Source organism: Pangasianodon hypophthalmus, chromosome 9 (assembly GCF_027358585.1).
Source record: "Pangasianodon hypophthalmus isolate fPanHyp1 chromosome 9, fPanHyp1.pri, whole genome shotgun sequence".
NCBI classification, from domain to species: domain Eukaryota; kingdom Metazoa; phylum Chordata; class Actinopteri; order Siluriformes; family Pangasiidae; genus Pangasianodon; species Pangasianodon hypophthalmus.
This window is the reverse complement of record NC_069718.1, coordinates 11543366-11565732: the sequence shown is the minus strand read 5'-3', so window position 1 is coordinate 11565732 and position 22367 is coordinate 11543366. Positions and strand designations below refer to the sequence as shown.

The 22367-nt window shown below is 38.5% G+C and overlaps 2 protein-coding genes across 9 annotated transcripts in view; both read right to left on the bottom strand.

The window, feature by feature from the left end:
• Positions 1-22367, bottom strand: part of LOC113529863 (protocadherin alpha-C2) — a 102967-nt gene that overhangs the window by 40455 nt on the left and 40145 nt on the right. Inside the window, exon 1 of one of the 8 annotated variants that reach the window (XM_053236879.1) lies at positions 18951-22352. The exons of 3 other annotated variants lie outside the window; for them this stretch is intronic. In XM_053236879.1, the coding sequence (XP_053092854.1) occupies positions 18951-21323 (2373 nt within the window). In that variant the 5' untranslated portion in view covers positions 21324-22352. 4 more of the 8 variants (XM_053236877.1, XM_053236872.1, XM_053236876.1 and 1 more) reach the window with 4 other exon arrangements.
• On the bottom strand, positions 561-3986 carry LOC117598101 (protocadherin alpha-4-like). Its single transcript, XM_034307618.2, has one exon. It carries the CDS (start codon positions 2286-2288, stop codon positions 696-698), a length of 1593 nt encoding a protein of 530 aa, XP_034163509.2. The 5' UTR covers positions 2289-3986; the 3' UTR covers positions 561-695.

The window sequence follows — 22367 nt, the reverse complement described above, 5'->3', positions numbered from 1 at the left end:
GGAAAACCATTACGTCACTCTTCAGTGTATCAGAACTAAAACACACATCATACTGCTGTGTAGCTTTGGAGTAAGACCAGCTTCCATCAGGATGTGTGGTGATCACTGGGGCGCTGTATCTGCTGAAACTGCTGTCTGTCCTGCAGCATTTTACAGCTATTAAACTGATCAGACTCAGTAAAAATATCACTGAAACTGACACAATGGCGATCAGCAAATACATGTTTAAATCTGAGAAACTGTCCTCCTTTATCGGTGCATGTTTGAACTGAGTCTTTATGTCACCTGTGCTCTCAACAACCACAACATCAATAGACACAGTGGCTGACAGTGAGGGCTCTCCGTTATCAGAAACCAAAATGACCAGCGGGTGAGTTTTCAGGTCATTGTCACTCATTCTCCTCTTAGTCCTGATCTCTCCACTGCTGGTTCCGATCCGGAAGAGGTTGTTTCCTTTAGGTTCAGAGATGTGATAAGAAAGCAGGGCATTATATCCAGAATCTGAGTCTACAGCTCTGATCTTGGCCACAAAATATCCCGCTTCAGCAGAATAGGGAATGTTCTCAGTGTGAACAGATCCGTGATCAGAATAGGGAGCGAGAATCCCGGGACTGTTGTCATTCTCATCCAGGATAAAAACATTCACAGTCACGTTACTGCTCAGTGGAGGAACACCAGAGTCTGTGGCCTGAACTTTAAACTGAAATGTTTTTCATTTCCTCATAGTTAAATGACTGCAGACTGTAAATATCTCCACTGTCAGAGTTTATGTTTATCATGGATGACAGAGGAATACTTTTCGAGCTTTCCAGTAATGAATAAGAAATCCTGGCATTATCACCAACATCAGGATCAAAAGCAGATACTGTATAAATAACAGCTCCAACCTGACTGTTTTCTTTCACATGCACATTAATTATGGTGTCTTGAAATCGTGGCGCGTTGTCATTTACATCAGAAATGTGTACAGTAATGACAGAGGTGCTGGACAGAGGTGGAGTCCCTTCATCAGTAGCTATGAGAGTTATATTATATTGAGACACGCTCTCTCTATCTAGTGAGCCATCCACTACTATAGAATATTTATTTTTGTAAGTGTGCTGGATTTTAAACGGTACAGAATTGTGAATTTTAAGATTTACAGCACCATTTTTACCAGCATCGCTATCTTTCACTGTTATCAAACCAACCATCGTACCAGCGGGAGCGTCCTCTTTAATCATGTTAACCAACGAATTAACGGAGATCTCTGGAACATTATCGTTAATGTCAACGATTTCTACTAAAACTTTACATAATGCTGATCGTGGTTTATCTCCTTTATCTTTAGCCTGAACACGAATTTCCACTGCATTTTTTGTCTCAAAATCGACAACACCCTGTACTGTAATCAGCCCAGTATCTGGCTCAATCGAAAATGCTTGAACATGCTTATCGTTCTGATTGGCAAAAGAATACACGATCTCTCCGTTTTTGCCCTCGTCTATATCAGTAGCATGAACCGAAATAACCAATGTACCACGTGGAGAGTTTTCGGTGACACGGGCTTTGTAAAGAGCCTTACTAAAGACTGGAACATTATCATTTACATCCTCAACACTTATGATTATCTGCAAAGTGCCGGATCTCGGAGGTTTTCCTCCATCTACAGCAGTCAGTATGAGCTGAATCACAGGCTGTTTCTCTCGGTCTAAAGCTTTCTGTAAAACTAATTCAGCAGACACACTTTGCTCTTCATTGCTCTGGACATCTAGAGAAAAGTGTTCATTTTGGCTAAGCTTGTAACTCTTTACTGCGTGACTGCCCACATCTGCATCAGACGCAATTGGTAATAGAAACCTCTCACCTGGAAATGCTGATTCTGAAATATTCAGTCCTGTTTTAGACACCGGAAATGTTGGCGTATTGTCGTTAATATCTACGACGTTAACTTCAAACCGATACATGTTTAACGGAGAGTTAACAATCGCCTCTAATTCCAGTGAACATTTTGCGTCTCGGTTGCAGAGCTCCTCTCGGTCTATTCTTTCTTTAACGTGTAAAATCCCCGTCTTTAAATTAACGCCAAAATACCTCTTATTTGGTCCCGGAACGATTTCAAATCCTCGATGTCCGAGGTCTTGCACATTTAGATTTAAATCCTTTGCTAGATTTCCGATTTCTGTTCCTGGGCTCGCCTCCTCCAAAACAACGTATGCAATCTGCCCGTCCACTATAGTCCAACTCCAACACAATGAAACGCCAAACACCCACAGAATGACACAGTTATTCCCCTTCAGTGCCGCCATAATCCGAAGTGCCACAGATATCTTTGGAAAACATAAGCAACACCGATCTGGAATGCGACGAAATATAAATTACTAAGAGGGAAACTATAATCCAAGGTTCGTCGCATCTCCGGAACAAAGCCCTCTGTGTGGAGGAGGGACCTAGCCTGAAGGGAGGAGCCTCCGAAAAAATATATATATAACCATCCAACTGCAGGTAGCTAGAGACACCACGTGGAGAAGTGGTGCCACTGTCATCAGTGCGTAACACAGTGATGAACACAAATCCAACGATTGTATTGCAAAACTAAACTAAACTAATACTACTACTAATAATAATAATAATATTTCAATCCACAGGAGAAGTTACACATATGGTGGATATGGTGGATACGGGGAAATGCTTCACATAATGAAATTTTGATATTTCTAGTAAATTTAGTTCTGACAACCGCATGATACCCAAGATGAAAAAAGTGAGAAAAGTGCATTTAAAGATTCTGAGTATATAAAATTCAATTCCAATTCCACTGAAAGGAAACAACACATCGCTTTTTCTGTAAGCAACTGTTATTTAGTTTTTAAATCTGCATTCAATTTAATATTCAATAAATAAGATAGATACATTAGAAATATGACTATGAAAATCATGTCTGTTGTTATAGTAGCTTTTATTCTTTGTTTAATGCCTAACAGACTTTTCAGTTCCCCCCAGCAAGTAGTCACTCTATGTTTAATAATTAGAGCCCTTACTTTTGTAAAAAAAAGGGAAAAACTTCATAGATCACTTTAAATAATCTTTATATTTACCTAAATAACTATTTTAAAAGACGTTAAAAGCTCTTTTGTCCTCTCTATATTATCTTATTTAAAATGATAATAACCTAGTCTATTACTTTGTTGACAGGCAAGCAAGTACCCCTTCCATTTCTACATTTGGAACTTCCTGAAGGAAAAACAATAATACTGTCAAGTTTTAACGAATTTTAAATTATACAACGAGAAATGAGTTCACATTTTCACAATGTGTAACTTCACAATAGTAGGTGATTAATTCAGTGGGTTCTGTAGTGTAGGCTAAATTTCCCTATTTAAATTACCTCATTTAAACATTAATAAATGTCTTCAGCAATTTGTACAAAGCGTGTATGCACTCTTCTTTGTTGTGAGATGATGTGAGGAGCAAGTGCATTGTGGTTATAAACTGAATTGATTAGACACATGACCGTTTCGTAATGGCACATAGATATGAAACATCATATTTAGCTAGGAAGGTTTTAGACGTCTTTAGGAAGAATGATTGTATATATCACTGTGTTTATTAAACTGTCTCTTTACTAAACATCTTTGCAGTCAGAAAGCCAGTGGCAAGGTTAACTATTAGTCTAAACAAATAACTTCCACTTTGTTTGATAAAATATTTAAATAATACTTTTTAAACTCGAGACGACAAAGTATATTATTGGCAAAAAACCTTTTCTGGTCAAAACTGAGTTTTTTTTTTTTTTTTTGATGTGTAAACTGTCCACGAGACTTATAGAAAAGATTCGGAATATGAAGTGGGTAGAAATGGAGATTGTGATATTCAGAACCATGGACAGTAACACCGACTGCATTAACAAGAGAAACTGATTTTAAGAGAAGCGAAGGGAAATTGATATGTAATGATTTAGTTATCAAAGTATGAAAAATATACTACAAAAGATCTATAGACACAGATCTTACCTTCTCTTTATTAGGGAGTGTTTGTGTTCTATTAAAAGTTTCTTCTCCATTTATACTGATCAATTCAGCATCTGCAGGCGGAAATGGTGCAGGGAAAACAATGACGTCACTCTTCAGTGTATCAGAACTAAAGCACACATCATACTGCTGTGTAGCTTTGGAGTAAGACCAGCTTCCATCAGGATGTGTGGTGATCACTGGGGCGCTGTATCTGCTGAAACTGCTGTCTGTCCTGCAGCATTTTACAGCTATTAAACTGATCAGACTCAGTAAAAATATCACTGAAACTGACACAATGGCGATCAGCAAATACATGTTTAAATCTGAGAAACTGTCCTCCTTTATCGGTGCATGTTTGAACTGAGTCTTTATGTCACCTGTGCTCTCAACAACCACAACATCAATAGACACAGTGGCTGACAGTGAGGGCTCTCCGTTATCAGAAACCAAAATGACCAGCGGGTGAGTTTTCAGGTCATTGTCACTCATTCTCCTCTTAGTCCTGATCTCTCCGCTGCTGGTTCCGATCCGGAAGAGGTTGTTTCCTTTAGGTTCAGAGATGTGATAAGAAAGCAGGGCATTATATCCAGAATCTGAGTCTACAGCTCTGATCTTGGCCACAAAATATCCCGCTTCAGCAGAATAGGGAATGTTCTCAGTGTGAACAGATCCATGATCAGAATAGGGAGCGAGAATCCCGGGACTGTTGTCATTCTCATCCAGGATAAAAACATTCACAGTCACGTTACTGCTCAGTGGAGGAACACCAGAGTCTGTGGCCTGAACTTTAAACTGAAATGTTTTCATTTCCTCATAGTTAAATGACTGCAGACTGTAAATATCTCCACTGTCAGAGTTTATGTTTATCATGGATGACAGAGGAATACTTTTCGAGCTTTCCAGTAATGAATAAGAAATCCTGGCATTATCACCAACATCAGGATCAAAAGCAGATACTGTATAAATAACAGCTCCAACCTGACTGTTCTCTTTCACATGCACATTAATTATGGTGTCTTGAAATCGTGGCGCGTTGTCATTTACATCAGAAATGTGTACAGTAATGACAGAGGTGCTGGACAGAGGTGGAGTCCCTTCATCAGTAGCTATGAGAGTTATATTATATTGAGACACGCTCTCTCTATCTAGTGAGCCATCCACTACTATAGAATATTTATTTTTGTAAGTGTGCTGGATTTTAAACGGTACAGAATTGTGAATTTTAAGATTTACAGCACCATTTTTACCAGCATCGCTATCTTTCACTGTTATCAAACCAACCATCGTACCAGCGGGAGCGTCCTCTTTAATCATGTTAACCAACGAATTAACGGAGATCTCTGGAACATTATCGTTAATGTCAACGATTTCTACTAAAACTTTACATAATGCTGCTCGTGGTTTATCTCCTTTATCTTTAGCCTGAACACGAATTTCAACTGCGTTTTCTGTCTCAAAATCGACAACACCCTGTACTGTAATCAGCCCAGTATCTGGCTCAATCGAAAATGCCTGAACATGCTTATCGTTCTGATTGGCAAAAGAATACACAATCTCTCCGTTTTTGCCCTCGTCTATATCAGTAGCATGAACCGAAATAACCGATGTACCACGTGGAGAGTTTTCGGTGACACGGGCTTTGTAAAGAGCCTTACTAAAGACTGGAACATTATCATTTACATCCTCAACACTTATGATTATCTGCAAAGTGCCGGATCTCGGAGGTTTTCCTCCATCTACAGCAGTCAGTATGAGCTGAATCACAGGCTGTTTCTCTCGGTCTAAAGCTTTCTGTAAAACTAATTCAGCAGACACTCTATGCTCTCCATTGCTCTGGACATCTAGAGAAAAGTGTTCATTTTGGCTAAGCTTGTAACTCTTTACTGCGTGACTGCCCACATCTGCATCAGACGCAATTGGTAATAGAAACCTCTCACCTGGAAATGCTGATTCTGAAATATTCAGTCCTGTTTTAGACACCGGAAATGTTGGCGTATTGTCGTTAATATCTACGACGTTAACTTCAAACCGATACATGTTTAACGGAGAGTTAACAATCGCCTCTAATTCCAGTGAACATTTTGCGTCTCGGTTGCAGAGCTCCTCTCGGTCTATTCTTTCTTTAACGTGTAAAATCCCCGTCTTTAAATTAACGCCAAAATACCTCTTATTTGGTCCCGGAACGATTTCAAATCCTCGATGTCCGAGGTCTTGCACATTTAGATTTAAATCCTTTGCTAGATTTCCGATTTCTGTTCCTGGGCTCGCCTCCTCCAAAACAACGTATGCAATCTGCCCGTCCACTATAGTCCAACTCCAACACAATGAAACGCCAAACACCCACAGAATGACACAGTTATTCCCCTTCAGTGCCGCCATAATCCGAAGTGCCACAGATATCTTTGGAAAACATAAGCAACACCGATCTGGAATGCGACGAAATATAAATTACTAAGAGGGAAACTATAATCCAAGGTTCGTCGCATCTCCGGAACAAAGCCCTCTGTGTGGAGGAGGGACCTAGCCTGAAGGGAGGAGCCTCCGAAAAAATATATATATAACCATCCAACTGCAGGTAGCTAGAGACACCACGTGGAGAAGTGGTGCCACTGTCATCAGTGCGTAACACAGTGATGAAAACAAATCCAACGATTGTATTGCAAAAATAAACTAATAATAATAATAATAATAATAATAATAATAGTAATATGGTGAATATGTGGTAGACAGCGAAACCCTTCATTTGGAGAAATTTCGCCATTTCTAGTATATCAAGTTCTGACAACTGCACGTTACCCCAAGAGGGGAAAAGTGAGAAAAGTGCAAAAGTGCATTTAAATATTCCGAGTATTTAACAATTCAATTCCAACTCTATTGAAAGACAACAACACATCAGTTGCTTTAAAGTAAAGGGTACTTAGGCTTTAAATCTGCATTTAATTTAATATGCAATAAATAAGTTACACAAACTAGAAATATGACTATGAAAACTAATCTATTGTTATAATAGCTTTCACTCTTTGCTTAACGGCTGACAGACTTTTTAGTCCCGCCCAGCAAGTAGTCATTCTATGTCTAATAATTATATTCCTTTATTTTTATATAAAAAGAGCAAACTTTTACAGATTATAAGAAAAAGTTTTATTCACATAATTACCTCTTTTAAGATTCCTTAATAACTCTGTTTTCCGCTCTATATTATCTCATTTAAAATAATAATAACCTAATATGTTCCTGAGCTGACAGGTAAACAAGCACCCCTTCCATTTCTACATTTATAACTTACGTATGGAAAAAAAAAAAAAAAAAAAAAAAAAAAAAAAATCCACACAATAACACAGGGAAACAATCTCTAATTAATTCAATGAGTTCTGTTGTGCAGGTTACATTTCCCTTATTTATATCAGGCCATTTAAATATTTTTAGCATTTTTCAGCACTCATCTGTACAAAGCTTTTAAATACTCTTCTTTGTTGTGATGATTTGAGGCGCAGGTGCATTGTGGTTACAGACTGAATTGATTAGGCTTAAGAAACCTGATCAAAGCATAACATTCATTGCATACTTAGCTAGCAAGAAATCTTTAAATCATCATTAGAGGGCCTGATTTTATATCACTGTGTTTATTACACTGGCTCTTTTCCCAACATCTTTGAGGTGAAATAGTCAAAGTAAGTTCAGAAAATAGCCTAAATAAGACAATAGCCAGTTTTTTGGAAAAATATACAAAATAATATTTCTTAAAGTATAGATTTTGATTAAAAATGTTTTTTTATGTTTCATTTGTCTTCCAAACCTATAAAATTACATTGCTCCAAAGACACAATCTTCCAGATGCTTAGAAGGGGAATCTATGATAAAAGCACTGTATAGGTTGCTTGCACCAACTAAGGAAGACAGTCAAAGATACAGAACATGAAGTGGGTAGAAATAGAGATCATTCTTTTCAGAACCATGGACAGTAAGACCTGCAGCATTAGTCCAGGAAACTGAATGTAAGATAAATGAATGGGAATTGCTAGGTTTTAGATGTAAATAAAGTATGAAAAATATACAACAAAAGATTTATTGTTACAGATCTTACCTTCTCTTTATTTGGAAGTGTTTGTGTTTTGTTTAAAGTGTCTTCTCCATTTATACTGATCAATTCAGCATCTGCAGGCGGAAATGGTGCAGGGAAAACCACTACGTCACTCTTTAGTGTGTCGGAACTAAAACATACGTCATACTGTTGAGTTGCTTTGGAGTAAGACCAGCTTCCATCAGGATGTGTGGTGATCACTGGGGCGCTGTATCTGCTGAAACTGCTGTCTGTCCTGCAGCATTTTACAGCTATTAAACTGATCAGACTCAGTAAAAATATCACTGAAACTGACACAATGGCGATCAGCAAATACATGTTTAAATCTGAGAAACTGTCCTCCTTTATCGGTGCATGTTTGAACTGAGTCTTTATGTCACCTGTGCTCTCAACAACCACAACATCAATAGACACAGTGGCTGACAGTGAGGGCTCTCCGTTATCAGAAACCAAAATGACCAGCGGGTGAGTTTTCAGGTCATTGTCACTCATTCTCCTCTTAGTCCTGATCTCTCCACTGCTGGTTCCGATCCGGAAGAGGTTGTTTCCTTTAGGTTCAGAGATGTGATAAGAAAGCAGGGCATTATATCCAGAATCTGAGTCTACAGCTCTGATCTTGGCCACAAAATATCCTGCTTCAGCAGAATAGGGAATGTTCTCAGTGTGAACAGATCCATGATCAGAATAGGGAGCGAGAATCCCGGGACTGTTGTCATTCTCATCCAGGATAAAAACATTCACAGTCACGTTACTGCTCAGTGGAGGAACACCAGAGTCTGTGGCCTGAACTTTAAACTGAAATGTTTTCATTTCTTCATAGTTAAATGACTGCATACTGTAAATATCTCCACTGTCAGAGTTTATGTTAACCATAGATGATGGAGGAACATTTTTATAACCTTCTAGCAATGAATATGATATTCTAGCATTGTCTGCAACATCAGGATCAAAAGCAGATACTGTATAAATAACAGCTCCAACCTGACTGTTCTCTTTTATGTACACATTAATGACGGAGTCTGAAAAACGTGGTGCGTTGTCATTCACATCAGAAATGTGTACAGTAATGACGGCGGTGCTGGACAGAGGTGGAGTCCCTTCATCAGTAGCTGTGAGAGTTATGTTATATTGTGAAACACTCTCTCTGTCTAGATGTCCTTTCACAGTTAAGGAATATCTATTTTTATATGTGTTCTGCAGAACAAATGGTAAAACGCCTTGTAGATTTAAAGATGCGACACCATTCTTACTTGAATCCTTATCTTTTACAGCTATTAAACCGACCATTGTCCCATCTGGCGAATCTTCTTTAAGAACGTTAACTAGTGACGTTACAGATATTTCCGGAGCATTGTCATTAACATCGAGTATTTCAACTAGTATTTTACAAAACGCTGACCTCGGATTTGTTCCTTTGTCTCTTGCCTGGACTCGAATTTCAACTGCACTGTTTTGCTCGTGATCCAGCTGTCCCTTCACTGTTATTTCACCGCTATCAGAATTGATGGCGAATGAATCAATAATTCTGTCATTGTCATGATTAACGAATGAATAAACGATTTCTCCATTCAGTCCGTCATCTGCGTCATTTGCATTAACTGTAATAACAGATGTACCGGATTGTGAATCTTCTGGTATTTGAGCTTTGTAAAGCGATTTTCCACAAACGGGAGTGTTATCGTTCACATCAAGGACATTTATTTTTAGGTTTAATGTACCAGATCTGGGAGGTTTTCCTCCGTCCACAGCAGTTAGTATAAGCTGTATCACAGGCTGTTTTTCTCTATCTAAAGCTTTCTGTAGCACTAATTCAGCAGATACACTTTGCTCTCCGCTGTGTACATCAATAGAGAAGTGCTCATTCTGGCTAAGCCTGTAGCTTTTTATCGAGTTACTGCCAACGTCTGAATCAAATGCACGCTGTAAAGCAAACCTGTCTCCAAGAGAAGCCGATTCAGAAATATTTAGTTCTGTTTTTGACGTGCGAAACATGGGTGCGTGATCATTTGCGTCTAATACATTAAGCTCAAACCGATACATGTTTAAAGGTGAATTAATTACAGCCTCCAATTCAAAAGTGCATTTCGTACTGCGTCCGCATAGCTCCTCTCTGTCTATTCTTTCTTTAACATGTAGGACTCCAGTCTTCACATTTAAATCAAAATACCTTGCATTTGGTCCGGAAATAATCTGAAACCCACGGTGCTCCAAGTCTTGCACATTGAGATTCAAGTCTTTTGCTAAATTCCCCACTGTAGTCCCCGGACTACTCTCCTCCATTATGGAATATGAAATCTGCCCATTCGCAGTGTTGGAAAGACAACAAAGCCAAGTGAAAATGATCCACAGTAGATATCCGTACTCGACAATTTCAGCCATGTCCTACTATCAAGACCTTTTCCGGACAACATTAAAATCCTAGAGTATGATTGTGTGATTTAATCCAGCGTCCCGCAGCGGAAAAGCCCAGCTGCTATTATGTCTGCCAAACAATAGCCGTGCGCGAGCCGGTACGCCCTGCCTCCTGACGAAGAGGAGTCTCGCCAAACAGAGAAAAAGCTAAGAACAGACTGAGAGTGACACCATGTGGACATCACGGAATACGTAAGAAACAGAGATGAGTAATATTTACAAAATACAGCAGTGTTGACAACAAATATAATCAATTATTAAACTAAAATAAGGAAATACAGTGCCGAGCAACACATCTGTAACTAGCCAGTAGTGGAGATTGCATAAAGCTACCGGGTGGGATTATTATTCGACCATCAAAAAATCCAGTAAAAATAAGTATTAGCAGAGAACTATAGAGTACATTTTGAGTTCATGAATGACACACTTTGCCAAATGTGTTGTGTCAAATGACTGAATTTCTAATTACTGAAGTTGTTTTTTAACCCCACGAAAAGGCTCTATCTCGTATGTTAATATTATTATTATTTTTATTATTATTATTATTATTATTATTATTATTATTATTATTATTATTATTTAAATTATAAGTCCTATTAAGACACGGAATCTCTAAAATCTCAGGTATATGTGAATATGCCTTTCATTAATTATTGATTATAAAGAATGTCTTTAATTAATTAATTATATATTCTTAATTGCTAAAAAATTATTATAGAAAACAAACATAAAAATTAAGAGAATTATTAAATTTTCCTCATCTCGAAACAGAAAGCAATCAAACTAAAACTGACTAATTAGGCTGTTACAACCCAGAAAAACGTTTGTGTGTTTGTGTGTGCGCGCGCGCGTGTGTGTGTGAAAACATACAAAACATAGGCCTGTAACTAATTGCAAATATTGCATCATAATTGAGCAACACACAGACAAAAAGTTAATGACCACGGTGAAGTAAAATATTAGCCTTACCTTATCTTTATTAGGGAGTGTTTGTGTTCTATTAAAAGTGTCTTCTCCATTTATACTGATCAATTCAGCATCTGCAGGTGGAAATGGTGCAGGGAAAACCATGACGTCACTCTTCAGTGTGTCCGAGCTAAAACACACATCATACTGCTGTGTAGCTTTGGAGTAAGACCAGCTTCCATCAGGATGTGTGGTGATCACTGGGGCGCTGTATCTGCTGAAACTGCTGTCTGTCCTGCAGCATTTTACAGCTATTAAACTGATCAGACTCAGTAAAAATATCACTGAAACTGACACAATGGCGATCAGCAAATACATGTTTAAATCTGAGAAACTGTCCTCCTTTATCGGTGCATGTTTGAACTGAGTCTTTATGTCACCTGTGCTCTCAACAACCACAACATCAATAGACACAGTGGCTGACAGTGAGGGCTCTCCGTTATCAGAAACCAAAATGACCAGCGGGTGAGTTTTCAGGTCATTGTCACTCATTCTCCTCTTAGTCCTGATCTCTCCACTGCTGGTTCCGATCCGGAAGAGGTTGTTTCCTTTAGGTTCAGAGATGTGATAAGAAAGCAGGGCATTATATCCAGAATCTGAGTCTACAGCTCTGATCTTGGCCACAAAATATCCCGCTTCAGCAGAATAGGGAATGTTCTCAGTGTGAACAGATCCATGATCAGAATAGGGAGCGAGAATCCCGGGACTGTTGTCATTCTCATCCAGGATAAAAACATTCACAGTCACGTTACTGCTCAGTGGAGGAACACCAGAGTCTGTGGCCTGAACTTTAAACTGAAATGTTTTCATTTCCTCATAGTTAAATGACTGCAGACTGTAAATATCTCCACTGTCAGAGTTTATGTTTATCATGGATGACAGAGGAATACTTTTCGAGCTTTCCAGTAATGAATAAGAAATCCTGGCATTATCACCAACATCAGGATCAAAAGCAGATACTGTATAAATAACAGCTCCAACCTGACTGTTTTCTTTCACATGAACATTAATTATGGTGTCTTGAAATCGTGGCGCGTTGTCATTTACATCAGAAATGTGTACAGTAATGACAGAGGTGCTGGACAGAGGTGGAGTCCCTTCATCAGTAGCTATGAGAGTTATGTTATATTGAGACACGCTCTCTCTATCTAGTGAGCCATCCACTACTATAGAATATTTATTTTTGTAAGTGTGCTGGATTTTAAACGGTACAGAATTGTGAATTTTAAGATTTACAGCACCATTTTTACCAGCATCGCTATCTTTCACTGTTATCAAACCAACCATCGTACCAGCGGGAGCGTCCTCTTTAATCATGTTAACCAACGAATTAACGGAGATCTCTGGAACATTATCGTTAATGTCAACGATTTCTACTAAAACTTTACATAATGCTGCTCGTGGTTTATCTCCTTTATCTTTAGCCTGAACACGAATTTCAACTGCGTTTTCTTTCTCAAAATCGACAACACCCTGTACTGTAATCAGCCCAGTATCTGGCTCAATCGAAAATGCCTGAACATGCTTATCATTGTTTTGATTGACGAAAGAATACACGATCTCTCCGTTTTTGCCCTCGTCTATATCAGTAGCATGAACCGAAATAACCGATGTACCACGTGGAGAGTTTTCGGTGACACGGGCTTTGTAAAGAGCCTTACTAAAGACTGGAACATTATCATTTACATCCTCAACACTTATGATTATCTGCAAAGTGCCGGATCTCGGAGGTTTTCCTCCATCTACAGCAGTCAGTATGAGCTGAATCACAGGCTGTTTCTCTCGGTCTAAAGCTTTCTGTAAAACTAATTCAGCAGACACTCTATGCTCTCCATTGCTCTGGACATCTAGAGAAAAGTGTTCATTTTGGCTAAGCTTGTAACTCTTTACTGCGTGACTGCCCACATCTGCATCAGACGCACTTGGTAATGGAAACCTCTCACCTGGAAATGCTGATTCTGAAATATTCAGTCCTGTTTTAGACACCGGAAATGTTGGCGTATTGTCGTTAATATCTACGACGTTAACTTCAAACCGATACATGTTTAACGGAGAGTTAACAATCGCCTCTAATTCCAGTGAACATTTTGCGTCTCGGTTGCAGAGCTCCTCTCGGTCTATTCTTTCTTTAACGTGTAAAATCCCCGTCTTTAAATTAACGCCAAAATACCTCTTATTTGGTCCCGGAACGATTTCAAATCCTCGATGTCCGAGGTCTTGCACATTTAGATTTAAATCCTTTGCTAGATTTCCGATTTCTGTTCCTGGGCTCGCCTCCTCCAAAACAACGTATGCAATCTGCCCGTCCACTATAGTCCAACTCCAACACAATGAAACGCCAAACACCCACAGAATGACACAGTTATTCCCCTTCAGTGCCGCCATAATCCGAAGTGCCACAGATATCTTTGGAAAACATAAGCAACACCGATCTGGAATGCGACGAAATATAAATTACTAAGAGGGAAACTATAATCCAAGGTTCGTCGCATCTCCGGAACAAAGCCCTCTGTGTGGAGGAGGGACCTAGCCTGAAGGGAGGAGCCTCCGAAAAAATATATATATAACCATCCAACTGCAGGTAGCTAGAGACACCACGTGGAGAAGTGGTGCCACTGTCATCAGTGCGTAACACAGTGATGAAAACAAATCCAACGATTGTATTGCAAAAATAAACTAATAATAATAATAATAATAATAATAATAATAGTAATATGGTGAATATGTGGTAGACAGCGAAACCCTTCATTTGGAGAAATTTCGCCATTTCTAGTATATCAAGTTCTGACAACTGCACGTTACCCCAAGAGGGGAAAAGTGAGAAAAGTGCAAAAGTGCATTTAAATATTCCGAGTATTTAACAATTCAATTCCAACTCTATTGAAAGACAACAACACATCAGTTGCTTTAAAGTAAAGGGTACTTAGGCTTTAAATCTGCATTTAATTTAATATGCAATAAATAAGTTACACAAACTAGAAATATGACTATGAAAACTAATCTATTGTTATAATAGCTTTCACTCTTTGCTTAACGGCTGACAGACTTTTTAGTCCCGCCCAGCAAGTAGTCATTCTATGTCTAATAATTATATTCCTTTATTTTTATATAAAAAGAGCAAACTTTTACAGATTATAAGAAAAAGTTTTATTTACATAATTACCTCTTTTAAGATTCCTTAATAACTCTGTTTTCCGCTCTATATTATCTCATTTAAAATAATAATAACTTAATATGTTCCTGTGCTGACAGGTAAACAAGCACCCCTTCCATTTCTACATTTATAACTTACGTATGGAAAAAAAAAAAAAAAAAAAAAAAAACAAACACACAATAACACAGGGAAACAATCTCTAATTAATTCAATGAGTTCTGTTGTGCAGGTTACATTTCCCTTATTTATATCAGGCCATTTAAATATTTTTAGCATTTTTCAGCACTCACCTGTACAAAGCTTTTAAATACTCTTCTTTGTTGTGATGATTTGAGGCGCAGGTGCATTGTGGTTACAGACTGAATTGATTAGGCTTAAGAAACCTGATCAAAGCATAACATTCATTGCATACTTCGCTAGCAAGACATCTTCAGATCATCATTAGAGGGCCTGATTTTATATCGCTGTGTTTATTACACTGGCTCTTTTCCCAACATCTTTGAGGTGAAATAGTCAAAGTAAGTTCAGAAAATAGCCTAAATAAGACAATAGCCAGTTTTTTTGGAAAAATATACAAAATAATATTTCTTAAAGTATAGATTTTGATTAAAAATGTTTTTTTATGTTTCATTTGTCTTCCAAACCTATAAAATTACATTGCTCCAAAGACACAATCTTCCAGATGCTTAGAAGGGGAACTATGATAAAAGCACTGTATAGGTTGCTTGCACCAACTAAGGAAGACAGTCAAAGATACAGAACATGAAGTGGGTAGAAATAGAGATCATTCTTTTCAGAACCATGGACAGTAAGACCTGCAGCATTAGTCCAGGAAACTGAATGTAAGATAAATGAATGGGAATTGCTAGGTTTTAGATGTAAATAAAGTATGAAAAATATACTACAAAAGATTTATTGTTACAGATCTTACCTTCTCTTTATTAGGAAGTGTTTGTGTTTTGTTTAAAGTGTCTTCTCCATTTATACTGATCAATTCAGCATCTGCAGGAGGAAATGGTGCAGGGAAAACCACTACGTCACTCTTTAGTGTGTCGGAACTAAAACATACGTCATACTGTTGAGTTGCTTTGGAGTAAGACCAGCTTCCATCAGGATGTGTGGTGATCACTGGGGCGCTGTATCTGCTGAAACTGCTGTCTGTCCTGCAGCATTTTACAGCTATTAAACTGATCAGACTCAGTAAAAATATCACTGAAACTGACACAATGGCGATCAGCAAATACATGTTTAAATCTGAGAAACTGCCCTCCTTTATCGGTGCATGTTTGAACGGAGTCTTTATGTCACCTGTGCTCTCAACAACCACAACATCAATAGACACAGTGGCTGACAGTGAGGGCTCTCCGTTATCAGAAACCAAAATGACCAGCGGGTGAGTTTTCAGGTCATTGTCACTCATTCTCCTCTTAGTCCTGATCTCTCCACTGCTGGTTCCGATCCGGAAGAGGTTGTTTCCTTTAGGTTCAGAGATGTGATAAGAAAGCAGGGCATTATATCCAGAATCTGAGTCTACAGCTCTGATCTTGGCCACAAAGTAGCCTGCTTCAGCAGAATAGGGAATGTTCTCAGTGTGAACAGATCCATGATCAGAATAGGGAGCGAGAATCCCGGGACTGTTGTCATTCTCATCCAGGATAAAAACATTCACAGTCACGTTACTGCTCAGTGGAGGAACACCAGAGTCTGTGGCCTGAACTTTAAACTGAAATGTTTTCATTTCTTCATAGTTAAATGACTGCAGACTGTAAATATCTCCACTGTCAGAGTTTATGTTTATCATGGATGATAAAGGAATACTTTTTGAGCTTTCCAGTAACGAATAAGAAATCCTGGCATTATCACCAACATCAGGATCAAAAGCAGATACTGTATAAATAAAAGCTCCAACCTGACTGTTCTCTTTTACATATACATTAATGACGGAGTCTGAAAAACGTGGTGCGTTGTCATTCACATCAGAAACATGTACAGTAATGACGGCGGTGCTGGACAGAGGTGGAGTCCCTTCATCAGTAGCTATGAGAGTTATGTTATATTGTGAAACACTCTCTCTGTCTAGATGTCCTTTCACAGTTAAGGAATATCTGTTTTTATACGTGTTCTGCAGAACAAATGGTAAAACGCCTTGTAGATTTAAAGATGCGACACCATTCTTACTTGAATCCTTATCTTTTACAGCTATTAAACCGACCATTGTCCCATCTGGCGAATCTTCTTTAAGAACGTTAACTAGTGACGTTACAGATATTTCCGGAGCATTGTCATTAACATCGAGTATTTCAACTAGTATTTTACAAAACGCTGACCTCGGATTTGTTCCTTTGTCTCTTGCCTGGACTCGAATTTCAACTGCACTGTTTTGCTCGTGATCCAGCTGTCCCTTCACTGTTATTTCACCGCTATCAGAATTGATGGCGAATGAATCAATAATTCTGTCATTGTCATGATTAACGAATGAATAAACGATTTCTCCATTCAGTCCGTCATCTGCGTCATTTGCAAAAACTGTAATAACAGATGTACCGGATTGTGAATCTTCTGGTATTTGAGCTTTATATAGTGTTTTTCCGCAAATGGGATTATTATCATTTACATCAAGGACATTTACGTTTAAATTTAATGTACCAGATCTGGGCGGTTTTCCTCCGTCCACAGCAGTCAGTATAAGCTGTATCACAGGCTGTTTTTCTCTATCTAAAGCTTTCTGTAGCACTAATTCAGCAGATACACTTTGCTCTCCGCTGTGTACATCAATAGAGAAGTGCTCATTCTGGCTAAGCCTGTAGCTTTTTATCGAGTTACTGCCAACGTCTGAATCAAACGCACTTGGTAAAGCAAATCTATCTCCAGGGAAAGCTGATTCGGAAATGTTCATTTTAGTTTTCACAGAGCGAAATGTAGGTGCATTATCATTTGCGTCTAATACATTAACCTCAAACCTGTACATATTTAATGGCGAATGAACAATAGCCTCTAATTCCAAAGTGCATTTCGTACTGCGTCCGCATAGCTCCTCTCGGTCTATTCTTTCTTTAACATGGAGGACTCCAGTCTTCACGTTTAATTCAAAATACCTTGCATTTGGTCCGGAAATAATCTGAAACCCACGGTGCTCCACGTCTTGCACATTGAGATTCAAGTCTTTTGCTAAATTCCCCACTGTAGTCCCCGGACTACTCTCCTCCATTATGGAATATGAAATCTGCCCATTCGCAGTGTTGGAAAGACCACAAAGCCAAGTGAAAATGATCCACAATAGATATCCGTGCTCGACAATTTCAGCCATGTCCTACTATCAAGACCTTTTCCGGACAACATTAAAATCCTAGAGTATGATTGTGTGATTTAATCCAGCGTCCCGCAGCGGAAAATCCCAGCTGCTATTATGTCTGCCAAACAATAGCCGTGCGCGAGCCGGTACGCCCTGCCTCCTGACGAAGAGGAGTCTCGCCAAACAGAGAAAAAGCTAAGAACAGACTGATAGTGACACCATGTGGACATCACGGAATACGTAAGAAACAGAGATGAGTAATATTTACAAAATACAGCAGTGTTGACAACAAATATAATCAATTATTAAACTAAAATAAGGAAATACAGTGTCGAGGAACACATCTGTAACTAGCCAGTAGTGGAGATTGCATAAAGCTACCGGGTGGGATTATTATTCGACCATCAAAAAATCCAGTAAAAATAACTTGTATTAGACGTACACACACACAAAAAAAGCACTCCCAACACCCCTCCGTCCGTATTAGAAGAAAACTATAGAGTACATTTTGAGTTCATGAATGACACACTTTGCCAGTGTCAAATGACTGAATTTCTAATTACTGAAGCTATTTTTTAACCCCACGAAAAGGCTCTCTCTCGTATGTTAATGTTATTATTATTATTATTATTATTATTATTATTATTATTATTATTATTTAAATTATAAGTCCTGTTAAGACACAGAATCTCTAAAATCTCAGGTATATGTGAATATGCCTTTCATTAATTATTGATTATAAAGAATGTCTTTAATTAATTTATTATATATTCTTAATTGCTAAAAAAAATCTTATAGAAAACAAACATAAAAGTTAAGAGAATTATTAAATTTTCCTCATCTCGAAACAGGAAGCAGTCAAACTAAAACTGACTAATTAGGCTATTACAAACCATAAAAGCGTTTGTGTGTGTGCGCGCGCGTGTGTGTGTGTGTGTATGTGTGAAAACATACAAAACAAAGGCGTGTAACTAATTGCAAATATTGCATCATAATTGAGCAACACACAGACAAAAAGTTAATGACCACGGTGAAGCAAAATATTAGCCTTACCTTATCTTTATTAGGAAGTGTCTGAGTGCTGTTTAAGAGATCACCGTCAGTTATACTTATCAGTTCCGTATCTGCAGGCGGAAATGGTGCAGGGAAAACCATTACGTCACTCTTTAGTGTATCAGAACTAAAACACACATCATACTGCTGTGTAGCTTTGGAGTAAGACCAGCTTCCATCAGGATGTGTGGTGATTACTGGGGCGCTGTATCTGCTGAAACTGCTGTCTGTCCTGCAGCATTTTACAGCTATTAAACTGATCAGACTCAGTAAAAATATCACTGAAACTGACACAATGGCGATCAGCAAATACATGTTTAAATCTGAGAAACTGTCCTCCTTTATCGGTGCATGTTTGAACGGAGTCTTTATGTCACCCGTGCTCTCAACAACCACAACATCAATAGACACAGTGGCTGACAGTGAGGGCTCTCCGTTATCAGAAACCAAAATGACCAGCGGGTGAGTTTTCAGGTCATTGTCACTCATTCTCCTCTTAGTCCTGATCTCTCCACTGCTGGTTCCGATCCGGAAGAGGTTGTTTCCTTTAGGTTCAGAGATGTGATAAGAAAGCAGGGCATTATATCCAGAATCTGAGTCTACAGCTCTGATCTTGGCCACAAAATATCCCACTTCAGCAGAATAGGGAATGTTCTCAGTGTGAACAGATCCATGATCAGAATAGGGAGCGAGAATCCCGGGACTGTTGTCATTCTCATCCAGGATAAAAACATTCACAGTCACGTTACTGCTCAGTGGAGGAACACCAGAGTCTGTGGCCTGAACTTTAAACTGAAATGTCTTAATTTCCTCATAGTTAAATGACTGCATACTGTAAATATCTCCACTGTCAGAGTTTATGTTTAACATGGATGACAGAGGAATACTTTTCGAGCTTTCTAGCAATGAATAAGAAATCCTGGCATTATCACCAACATCAGGATCAAAAGCAGATACTGTATAAATAACAGCTCCAACCTGACTGTTCTCTTTCACATGCACATTAATTATGGTGTCTTGAAATCGTGGCGCGTTGTCATTTACATCAGAAATGTGTACAGTAATGACGGTGGTGCTGGACAGAGGTGGAGTCCCTTCATCAGTAGCTGTAATAGTGATATTATATTGTGACACACTTTCTCTGTCTAACGAACCATCGACAACTAAGGAATAATAATTTTTATATGACGATTTCAGCTTAAACTTTTCAGAACCCGATATATGTACTTTAGCGGCACCGTTTTTCCCGTTGTCTAGATCTGTGACAGTCACTAAAGCAATTACTGATCCTGAAGCAGAATCCTCTCTTACTGTATTCATAAGAGATGTTAGTGAAATTACTGGTGTATTATCATTAACGTCAATGACCTCCACCAGGACTTTACAGTGCGTGCTCCGTGGAGAATGGCCGCGATCACTGGCTTGTGCACGGATTTCAAAAGCAGGATTTTCTTCATAATCTAAATTGCCCTGGACTGTAATTTCACCACTGTCTTGGTCTATTGTGAATAAACCAGTTGATGTTGAACTATCTCTCTCTATCAGAGAATACACAATTTCACCATTTACACCCTCATCTAAATCTGTAGCCTCAAGTTTTATCAGTGTGGTCCCAACTGGAGTATTTTCTGAAACACGAACCTTATAAAGCTGTTTGCTAAATGTAGGAGTGTTATCATTCACATCCACGACTTTGATAACAATGATTGCCGTTCCAGATCGGGGAGGTTTTCCTCCGTCTATAGCCGTCAGAGTTAAGCGGATCACAGGCTGTTTCTCTCTGTCTAAAGCTTTCTGCAGCACTAACTCAGCAGAAACGGTCTGCTCTCCGCTCTGTACATCCAGGGAAAAATGTTCATTCTGGCTCAGCTTGTAACTTTTCACCGTGTTAGTCCCTGTATCTGCATCTTTGGCTACTGGTAATGGGAATTTTTCCCCAGTATACGCTAACTCAGTGATATTAATATCGAATGACATTTTATGGAAAAACGGTGCATTGTCATTTATATCTAAAATGATCACCTCTATTCTGTGGAGATGCAGAGGATTATTTAAGATGGCTTCTATATTTACTAAACACTTTGGTACATTACTACATATCTCCTCCCTGTCTATTCTCTCGCTGACAAATAGCACTCCCGTCTTCAGATTTACATCAAAATACCTCTTATTGTGTGTCGATACAATCCGCAGTCCCCGCGACTCGAGTTCAAGCACGTTTACGTTTAAATCCTTCGCGATATTTCCAACAAATGTTCCTTTTTCAACCTCCTCTGACACGGAGTAAGAGATCTGCGCCGCGCAGAAGCCCGATAAACACAATAACGCAATGATCCAAATCCACACCGTGTCTTTTTGGACAGGGAAGCCCATTGCAGCGAAGTCAGTCTCAGAAAGTAAGGCATCCAAACAATCTCGTAGAATTTCTAGAACAATACTCCGTGTACTATGAGTCTCACATGGAGACAGCCCTGCAGTGTAAGTCCACCATTTCGTGCTTCCAGGAACAAAGCACGCTGTTCCTTTATGCTTCTCGGTTAACCATTCAATAGGAGGAGCCTTATAACAAGGCGGATTGTTGTTTGCACGGTCTATAGCGACGCCAAGAGCCCGTTTTGCTATATTCACAATAAAATGACCAGTGTTAAATAATCACTTTTGATTGGTATCATTAATTTTGATTACTATTACACCATTAACCATTTTTGGATGCCAACAAAATTGTTCCGCGTTTTTCTCAGAATGTGGATAGTGTTGATCTATAATGAAGGGTTATTTTATATACCTATTAACCTAACATGAGGGGAACATTGCAACTCATTGTAGATACAATTACTGCTGTGATTTCTCTCTCTCTCTCTCTCTCTCTCTCTCTCTCTGGTTTTAATATCGATTTATTAGGATAAGCTTGTACCTTTATCGATGATGCAGCAAACCAGTTACTGATACAAATTATTGTGTATCGCTTAGATAAAGCTAATGGTTATATAAAACAACTAACCAGAGGGTTTTTTTATCCCATTACATTATACCCAATACATAAACATATAACAATATATACAATAAATAATTTTATTATTTATTTTTTGTTAGTATTCTCCTTCTTCTGACTCTTGATTAATCAAAATGGCAAATTTGAGAAATTAAGCAGTAAAGAAATCATGGTGCAAAGATGTGAAAGTTAAAAAGAACGCAAATGACAAACAGGGATTTAAACTGAAAGAAAAAAATCTCAGATTGTAAAAATTACGAAGACCACAAAAACATAGTCATTATGCTGAACAGTGTTTTTAGAAATGTCTAGGCATATTGATGGTGTAAGCATGTAAGCGTGGTGTTTTCCTGACACGATATTGTTTCAGCACCAAGGACAGAGCAAAACAAATCCCACAGTTTAACAATTAGTAAAATAAATTA